The 10,603-nt window shown below is 40.2% G+C and overlaps 1 protein-coding gene across 1 annotated transcript in view; it reads left to right on the top strand.

The window, feature by feature from the left end:
* The window catches only part of PPP4R2 (protein phosphatase 4 regulatory subunit 2), a 20,629-nt gene that overhangs the window by 998 nt on the left and 9,028 nt on the right, over positions 1 to 10,603 (top strand). Inside the window, exons 2-3 of the mRNA XM_072420722.1 lie at positions 4,899 to 4,980; positions 10,190 to 10,360. Coding sequence (XP_072276823.1) covers positions 4,899 to 4,980; positions 10,190 to 10,360 — 253 coding nt within the window. The remainder of the gene's footprint in view (positions 1 to 4,898; positions 4,981 to 10,189; positions 10,361 to 10,603) is intronic.

Here is a 10,603-nt window from a genome sequence, read left to right as displayed (position 1 = left end):
GGTGGCTGGTGGGGTCGGGAAGGGGCAGTGGGGTGACTGGTGAGGAGGAAGGTGGGGTTGGTGAGCAAAAATCCAAATGCTGTGGGGTGACAGTCATGTCCGGAGGGTCTGTGTGAAATCAGGTTAGGGAGCAGAAGGTGCCACATAAAGGCCGGCTTTAACAGGGCAACTAAAGTGCCATCAGGATGCAGAGGGATTGATGTGAAGGAGGTGGAAGGACCTGCAGAGAGCCGGTGATGTTGAAAGAGGACAAATGTGACAGCCAGGGGGGCTTCTGTGGGGTTGATAAGACTGAAGAATGCATTGAATCTGATGGGTTTGCAGACTATGGGGTGGCTGGTGAAGATGGTTGGCGGTGCTGTGGACCTAGGGATAGCTCTGGAAATGCTGTAGGTAGATTGCCATTATGAAGAGGCCTTGTGTCTGGTGCAGTTAGTGAAAAAGTGGGTTCACGGTACCAAGTGTAAGACCAGTTAATGTGACCGGGGCATGTGCAGAGACGGGGTGGTGCATTGGGGTACGAGGAGATACAGGACGGCTTATTGATTACCTGCAGGTGGTTGGTGATGAGACTTGCTGACCATGGTGTATGATATTGGGACACATGCTGGCTCTAATATGAAGTGATGTCTCCTGAGTTCCTGGGTTGCTTGGGATTATTGGTCCATTTCTAATTGGGGGGCAATTATTACTGCACAGACAGATCTATCATTATGTGATCATAAGCACCACGTGTACTTTTCCCATATTTATGTGAGAATCATGACAGGTCACACGAGGACAGGCAGATGGTGCCATGTCTGTCCTCAGGAAGATGGCTGCTGCTCTGAATCAATCCAAAAGAAAGATTTTGTAGCTTTAGAAATGTTGAAGTTGCAGCATTGATGTGAAGAACTTAGGAGAGGTCACAAGACGTGTATTAGACAAGCCTGACAATACAGAATTACTAACATAAGACAGGCGGGATGTTATTTGTGTTATCTGAAAGGTAATTATATAGAAAACAAAACTGAAAGGTCAGCCGGATTGCAAACATAATTCCGGAATATAGTTGCTAAAACCTGGGCAGCCCAAAAGGGGTCTGAACAGCCGTGATTGGCGTTTTCCTTTTTTATTCTTCATTTTGTCAATTTGTCCTAATGTGCTTGGTTAAAGGGAAAATATGGGCCAGTGTCAAAACGATTTTGTTTGTTTTTTTATTATGGCCCAACCAACCTGCTTAGTTTTCGTGTCCACAGGGGCATTTGTACCCTGTTATCTGCCTAATTATCCAGCCTGCGTCAGCCCAGCTCTGGGTTCCTTTTCTATTGCGCTGCAAAGTAAATGAACCGTTGCAATTTCCATTCCAATGCAACTTCATGCATTCAAACTGAAAATACAGCATTTTACTTCAACACAAACCCTAATAAAATATTCAAGGGGAATATTCTGTTGGAAGAGAAGGACAATGGTCTACGTGTAAGATCTTGGGCATGTTTGTCCTTAACAGGGTTTCAAGGAAGTTGTCATATTCCAGCATAAACAAATGCAGAGCTGCTCTGCATGGAAAACACAAGGCTGCCTTTGACCTGCTCTGCCTGCAACGCGTCACCGATAGATTTCATTCAGAGAAGAGCAAAACAGGTCAAACAGCTGTCACGCACGCTGTACCAATGCGGTTATTGGGAATCTGCTGACCTGCATTTTACTTGTCAACATCTGCGTACCCGAGCCATTTGCAAGCCTTAGTTATTGTACAGCGCTGCCTAATATGTTGGCGCTATATATGTACTGTTTAATAATATCTGGGTGACACTATTGGTTGTCTTTTTCAGATATGATACTTTATATTATTTTGGCTTTATGATAACCGATTACATGGCACAAGGCTAAGAAACTTGACTAGAGGGGGAACTAGAACGTTTAGAATTTGTTTCTTGCTGGAGGTTTGTTTGTTTTGGTGAACGTGTGTTCCTGTGTTGTTTCTATTGGAATACGTTGCTTTGAAATTCTCCTTGCTCCGGACTGTGGCTAGTTCATGGTGAGGGTAGAGTGGGCTAGTTTTCTGTCTTACTTGGAATGAGTTCAGCATAATTATCAATCTTGCCAAGGCTGGTGGGGGTGGTGAGTGTGTAAGACAGACGAGAAGGGTGTGCCGTTCATAAATCTTGTGTGAACTGGGTGTGATTGCGATGGTGTGTGTTCTGTAGCTGGAGACATTGGCATTTTTCTCTTAGCTTAGCACTGTTTGCTTTCCCGCTTGTAGCATTTCTCGGGATTCTGCCTCCCCCCTTATTTCTCCAGCAGTTCCGGCACAATCCGGCTTTGCGCTGTATTCTGCTGCTCCCGAGGAAAGAGAAAATCTCTTTATCACACATATAGTGTATGGCTTTACAGCTGCTGCTGAACTGCAAGTTTTAGCAAGCCCTGCCAGCCAAAAATGTGCCAGGGCATGACGGGGCAATGTATGACTAAAAGATACCACAATGCATAGACCTTTCTGCTGTGTCACTAGAGCATGGCACCCCTGCAGTTGCATAATAATGCTTTTCCTTTACCCTTCGGATTTACGTTTCTCTCTTTGAATTATTCATCTCTTACACAGTTTTTTTTTACCTGTCCTTTTAGATGTAAGATCCTTGTCACATTTGTCCATTCTTATGCTTTTTGCTGCATGAAGTGCATTAGAAGCAGCATTTCTGCAGCATGCTGTATCGTAGTTAACATCAATGTGCAGCAGTTTAACCTCCCTGGCGGTTTAAATATGTCAGTATTTTTAAGCCAAAAGCGGTACATTGTTTTGCATGGAAATTTATTTTACATTGTAGGCCTAAAATTCTTAGGCATAACTCGCCGGAATATGTCCAATATTTAATAAATTTAAATAAAAAAAACAAAATCTGTTAAAACAAGGGTGCATAAAAATACTGAAACCTGGTATATAACTGTACAGTAGCATATATAATATATATAATTTGATTATATATATATAATATAATGATTCATTTGTATTGGATTCAATACAGTTATTTTGTATCGAATCCAATACAAAATAATTTGAATTTCCCGCCGCGCCTCCCGCACACACCGACGCATGTGGGGTTACCGCTCGGGGGGGGGGGGGGTTAATGTGTTTTGGAAATTGTCGCTTTGGCTTTATTCATGTTTAAAGTATTCATTTTTTGATTGCACACACATTGCTGTAAGCAGTAGTGCCTTGCAGAATTACACCAGTCACTGACTTTCAGCCTACCTCCAAGTTCTAGAGTGTAAAACCATGATCTGAAATCTAGATTTGAAGCATTTTTATATCCCATGGTAATCTAAAGTTTGCTGGGATCAAAAATAAGAATGTACTTGCTTTCTTGGGGTAAAATTCCTCTTCTAAGCTTGAACCAGTGGTTGGTTGTCGCGTGGTTTCTGCTGATAAGAGTTTTGTGTCCAGAGTCTCATTTGCCTCATCACCTGTACTTTAAAAACTATATTTACGTGGCTTCAAAATGTATCCGTACCTAAATTTTTGCTTCAAGTACACCTCATTTTAAACCCCTAAAGTAAAAGCTTTTCCTAAAAGTTGGCATGTGTTCACTTTTTGATCTGGTTTTGGCCTAGGTTGTGAGATTTGGATTTTGAACTCTTTTGAAACTAGTAAGATTCTATTTGTAGTATTCTGTATCCCCCCTACCCCCAACCTTCTTGAGTTGAAGGTGGGGGGGTCTAAAATTTTAGCATTGTTCCCTCATGTTATAAGGGAAAATCGGGACATTTTCTAATTCAATTAAGAGGGAGATTTCCTTTTAGGATTTAGGGACTAAAAGTAAAAAAGATTTTCCCTAAAGGAACACAGGTAACAAGCACAAACTGGCAGGGGTGTGAACCCTCTTCTGTTTTCAAAACTAAGAAAAAGAGTTTGCTACACTCTAATATTCTCTCTTCTTGATCGAATGTTTTCTACATCCAACCTTTTCCTGGATTAGTCAATTATATGCTCCGCAGTGCATTCCCTGGTTCCTTCCCTGCGGCTTCTACTTTACTACTTTGTCCTGTAGAACTGCAGTCGCCAACCTTTTGGATCTCACGGACCACTAAATTCATTATTTTAAATCCTGCGGACCATTAATATGAATTTATTAAAAAGATAAATACATTTGTAAAATATTGATCTTCCTAATGGTTCCTGACAAGGACTGTGGAGGCTCTGATTCATTGATCTGCTCACGGTTGAGTGAAGTATTACTATTGTTACTATTATCATTAGTTGCATTAGCTTTGGTATTACTAAAGAAATGCAAAATATTTGTTCGCTTTTTCTCACTCATTATGGGTTTATTTCATTCATAAGGCCAAACAAGAAATGATAGTTATCAAAGTCAAACTATTTTTAAGGTCATACTTGCCTAAAAGAGCATCTGAGAAATAAATAAAATAAAACAATGGGATAATAATCGGTATTGGCGGAGCGGGTTGACTGTTGTAATGGTGGAAACAATACTGAAGCGTACAGCTCATCAGCAGTTGCCTTGTACAGCTTAACACTACACTGACGTCATGCTGCGCCTCCTTTGTTTTCCCGTCTTTAGTACAGTTAGTGAATTTAATGCAATATAAAGATGAAAATTGTCTTTCAGAATATTATTTTTGTTTTATTAATAAAACATAAAAATTGCAACTAATATCCAAATTTTTCTGTGCAGCACCAGATTTTTTTGTCATGGACTACTGGTTGGCGACCACTGCTGTAGGATACCAGGTGTCATTACGCCTTGAGAATATAGCCACCAGATAATAGCAACATGAAGGCTGTGTGTAAATTATCTTAATTGATTATTTATTAAAAGCTGTTTATTGCTAGGGTGACTAAAAGGTTTTTTGTTTTTGTTTTTCTTCTCTGATAAAACTAATTTTTTTTTTCTTTTTAGAGTTTGAGAAGAAAGGAAAGAAAGAAATACATGCAGAACTGGATCAGTTCCTTTGCCATGTGGCGAAGACCGGAGAGACCATGTAAGTATGAGATTGGGCTCTATGTATGTATTTATTTGTGACAAAGGTTAGCCATTGGCAATACCATCCGGGTGTTTTGTTTGTTCTCTTGGTTCTCTTGTATTGCCACATGCTAAATAGTGTTTTGGCCTAAACCGCATGCTCACTTTATTGCTTTAAGTGACTGCACATAGATAATCGGATAAGGTTCCAAAAACATGAAGTTTGGTTAATTAGCATCCCCTCTTTGTATAGCACTTTGTAAAATGTTGGCGCTAAATAAATACCGGTAGTTATTAATAATTAAATGCAGCCTCTGCATTACAGCCGAGCTCAACCTGTGAGAGGGGAAAAGCAGTATAAAGAGTTGTGCTAGCAAAGAATATTGCTCATAAATGGAGCCATGACAAGAGTTGAAAAGAGTATAAAACGTTAGTTCAGGTAGTTAATTATGAAAGGGGCAGACAATGTCACTTTTCCAAATATATAACCATACCTGCCTGATCACAATTTTCTAATGCACTGCTCCGTCTGTGATGACTTATGGGAATACATACACCACCTTGGATGATATAAAGCCCATGCTAAGGCGCAGGGTTCATTCACCCCCCAGGGCTGCCAGGATACCCGGCATATCTCCAGCTTTATATTCTGAGCTACAGGTGTACAGCTCAACATTTAAAAAAATAAAATAAAAAAAGATATCGAACATGGCTAAGTGGACAGGCGAGGTTCCTTCTACAATAAACCTCCTGCCTAATCGCCCTGTAGCAGTTCTTTACACAAGGAGCCTTCCTTTTTATTTCCTACATCATTAAAGCTAGAAATTCAATTTCTGATAAATAACGAATCAACCGTTTTCCAGTGTTTTTAGAATGATTTCCTTAACATAGTGACAATGCTGTTATTCGCATATTGGGTGTAAAACAGTACAACCAACAATTTCTTGGTATTTTATAATACATTTAGGTTGACTTCACTGATCTAAATTGATTGATAATGATATGACAAAGCGATGGCATTGTGAAGTTTGCACTTGAAGAGGGAGAACCTGTGGAAAGAGTAAGCTAGTTAGCAATAACACAAATTACAGTTACCACTTGGTAATTGCCTCCAGCAAGGCCTCTGCCTCATTGCTTCACCATCTGTGTTTTCTGCAAAGTTTGGTTTATTCATTATACAGCCTTCATTGATCTTTATTTCAGAACAAAGGTGTTTCCAGGTTGGGATAGTAAAGATGCATCTTGATAAGCATTTACCACCTTGTTTGATGTCTATACTCATGTTTTGTGATGGCCATTGAAAGATCTACGCCTCATCCTTTTCTGAGATTTATGCTAGCTTTATCATTGATGGAGAATCAATTTGTCCAAAGTGGGCAGATGAAAGGAATAACATATGAAGCATAGTTGTGATTCTTTGAATACATCATTGACCAATTTGTGGAGTGTGTGCTGGGTTTATCTCTCATGGAATGCAAATTCCCAAATTCCCCTGCAAATCGATGTGCTTAAAAATTGGACAACTAACATTCATTGTAGAGAAGAGAGTCTGTCATTGGGTTAACTGTGCTGGTATTACTTTTTTGATACAGATATTGCATAACAAAGCAAATATTACATAAATGTTGCATAAATGTGGGTAGTCTTAACTATTCCTTCTTGGCTGTTTTTGCCGGAATACTGTAATATTTTTTATTGTTTGTAACAACTCTTGCTCAGATCAAGAAGAACTAAAAATACACTTGCAGCTCTTTTTGTTTTGGTGCGTGTTACAAAAGTGCTAACTATATGCAAATGCAACACACCAATATGCACAATAATGCACATGTGTTGTGTGTTTACTTCCTTGGTATAAATGCTGCATCTCCGGTGTTTGCAACTTTGTGGATTAACATAGGTGTTAGGTGTTAAAACCATGTCAAACTTTTTTGTCCAATTGTTTTGATCTCCAATGTCGCTGAAAATAAATTGAGGGTAAATATGTAAATACAAAATGATAATGTCACAATTTTTTTACGTCAACATATTGCACAGCATGAAGTCCATGGTAATGTCACTAGATTGTGAACTCCTCTTAAGAAACTGGTAATGTCTCTGACACACTCATGTCAGTAACACGGTCACATTTAGTATATTTGTTCCATGTGAAAGATCCCTCAGAAACATGGAGAGAACATACAAACCCAACCTGAGACCCTAATGCCGCACAGTCAGCAATGATTGCCTTCATGCCACCAGAACAGGGATGGAGATTTTTCAGAGGGGATTTCCTCATTTTTCTGAATCAAAATTTATCTTCTCACTTTGACTACAGGAGAGGTAGTGTAAATTTACTTAAAGTGAAGCTAAACATTTGGTAGATCCTCGTTGCAGAAAGACAGGAGATGTCGATTTTGCAATATGTATTCTTACCTGGCCGATTACCACCCATCCATCAAAATTCAGCATTGGTTGGCAGGCATACCCGGCATATCCTGATTTTCCTGCAGCTGCTGGGACTGAATAAACTCCCCTGAGCCTGCGCGGGAGTTACTTCATCCTGGCCAATCAAGATGGCCAAATTGGAATCCGGAAGAGAAGACCTTACCTGCAAATCACTCTCCTGTCCCAGTGCTGTTACAGGGCACCACTGTCTTTCTTGTTGTGATCTTGATTGGCTGGTGGGGAATTCACTTGGTCCTGGCAGCTGCAGGGAAAGTCAGGATGTGCCAGGAAAAGTGTGGATGACCATGGAAGCTTGAAAGATCCATTTGTCATATGTATATCTGCGATATGGTGGATTAAATGTGGTGCCTAAGGGACATTCGGGCTGGAGAGGAAATGACTACAAAATACTGATGTCTGCTTGGAAAGTAGACTGACTCTATCTGACTCGGAAATACTGTGAGACGCTTGTCGTGTGAAGTGAAATCTGATTAAGCATTCTTCATACAGGAGATCCCCCTGTACAACTGTGCAAGCTTGTTGTCTTCGCGCAGAGTGGTTAGCACTCTGGCCTTTGCAGAGCTAGGTCCCAGATTGGAATCACGGCCAGGGCACTTACTGCATGGAGTTTGCAGGTTCTCCTCGTGTCTGCGTGGGTTTCCTCCCACATTTTAAAATCATGCTGTTAAGCTAGTTGTCTTCCCCCCAAAATTGACCTTAGACTGTAATAATGACATATGACTATAGTAGGGACATTAGATTGTGAGCCCCTTTGAGGGACAGTTGGTGACATGACTATGGACTTTGTACGGTGCTGTGTATTATGATGGCGCTATATAAATACTCTATATTAATATTAATTATCTAGTCTATATCTGAAGAAAGCAGTAAATTCCTCGCTTCTTGAACATTCTTGGCTATTTTGGACAAATTGCTTGAAATGTCATGCTTCTGTGCACATATTATTCGCTCTCTTAGAAAAGCCAATTTGTGTTTAACTGACCCCTTCCTGGTAGCTAATCCTATTGGCAGCCAAATATTAAATATAGGTTACTTATCAGTTTTTTTTTTGTTTTTTTTTCCCCCCCTCCAGCAGTTGTGTAAATTCACTTCTCTGCCAGCTTGTCCTACACCATTTGTTCCCGCAGCAAATGCTGTTTATCGTAAAACACTCAAATTTCTGAATCTGCCTACTGAAGATCACTAAGAATAACTTTTATAATTCCTAAAATGAATAAGGACAAGGATGCGCAATAAACCTGACACACCTAGGAACAAAGTAAACGACTGATGGAAAATTAATTGAAATGTCACATAAATGTGCAGCTGTTACTGTATTTGGTATAGTTACTGTTGGCGCTCAGCGCTGCTTGGAATTCTAGTCCAGCCGTTGACTGCGCTGTGGATGTTGTCGTGTAGTGAAATGTTTTGGAAAACTTACTGCCCTGGATCGGGTCCAGGAATTGCCTCACCACAATGTCCCCTGCCATGAGTGCTGAAGTTCAGCTAGCTAGGCGCTGGGGAGGTTTTACAGAGCATCCTCTGAACATTTGGCTTACATATGTCCTGAAATTTCCTTTTACCTAGCAGAAGTAAATATTGATGCATACGAGTTTACTGACAACATTGCTTTTTATATGTCTCTTAATTGAGACTGACCAAAGACCTAGTAGGCTGATCAGACATTGAAATTTAATTATCCTTCCATAACGTAGAACAGCCAGAGTTGCTCTTACAATTACAAGTTATTGTTGAAAGCGCTCAACTTACATTTGAGTATAAATCTGCTGTAGGTTTCCGGCGCACAAAACCAAAGACCTTTGGTTTTCTTAATAAAGCTACACCCAAAGTAGAAAACCTGAACTCCATCAGGAGCTGCAGAGTGGGACCCTTGCTTTGCGCAAGCAGTGGTTTCTCTGCAGAGGTCTGACATTCTCCAAATGAACCAGACTCATAACTGAACCAGCTCATTCACGTTTTCGGATTGTAACAACCTTTCCTGGTTCAAGCTCTCCAGCCTCTGCGGAATAGACCAATTTTTTCCCACAATAAACAAGGGTTCCTTCTTCAACTGCCTGGGTCAGGCTTTTCAACACAGGCTGTAACTGTTTTATAAGTAACAACTTATAGGATTTTGAACAAATTTTGTTATGCTGCCCCTGGCCTGTATTTAACGGGTCTATAGTAAAAATGTTAAAATCTGTTTTAAAGTGGAACTCTTCTGCTTGGTCTTCTAAAGTTCTGTCTTCACCCTGTGGTGAAGCGGTCTGCCATCAGTTCTAATAATACACCCCCCCGGGGACCGTGTAGCAGAATAACCTTCTTTGTAAAGGGACAGTGCTAATGTATGAAGAGTGTTAGACAAACTTGATATATTGGGAGTTGTGGGGCTTAAAAAGATTACTTTTAAGTTTTGTGCAGGTGCTGCCAACATTCCCAAGGAGCTTGTATAGAAGAATACAGCTTCCATCTCATCCCCACTACACTTCTTAATGCTTCAGTCTAATGCCAGGCCAGATACCACTTATCTCTCCCTGCAGGCACCGTATTGTACAATTGTGACTTTGTACCATTGTGTTCGATGGGGAACAATTCAGCCAAGTCTGTGCCAGATATGTACAGTTAGATCCAGGAACAGGTTGCTGACATGATCTTTAGATATCGTCTGTCATAGAGAAAGATCCTGATGGCACATCCTTGCAAGCAGACTCTATTTTCACTTTGGGCAATGATTTGTTTTGTTTGCAAAGTGTTTTGCTTTCATTTAACCCATTTTCACAACTTTTCTTTCTCCTCCCTTCTAGTGTCCAATGGCCCCAGTTTAAGGATTACTTCATGTTCAAGCTGGAGAAGGTTATGGATGATTTCCGGTCATCTGCTCCAGAGCCCAGAGGGCCTCCAAATCCAAATGTGGAATATATCCCCTTTGATGAAATGAAGGAACGAATACTCAAGATTGTCACTGGCTTTAACGGGTAAGTTCTGTGTACAAAGTAACTTGACGAAGAAAAAATTAAGTCTTGTATGTCGTCAAAACACATTTTATTTTACAAATAAACATTTTTACATTAAAAAAGAGCCTAGGGAAGATAAGTGATGAAAATGAAAATATTTATATTAGGATTTCATGTTTAACTCAAATAGTTGTAACCACCCGGGCGGTTAGCCCGACCTTGATTCGGGGTAAGTAAACTTGCTACAATCGTTTACCCCGAACC

Source organism: Pyxicephalus adspersus, chromosome 8 (genome assembly GCF_032062135.1).
Source record: "Pyxicephalus adspersus chromosome 8, UCB_Pads_2.0, whole genome shotgun sequence".
Classification (NCBI taxonomy): domain Eukaryota; kingdom Metazoa; phylum Chordata; class Amphibia; order Anura; family Pyxicephalidae; genus Pyxicephalus; species Pyxicephalus adspersus.
This window is presented reverse-complemented; position numbering and strand designations above follow the sequence as displayed.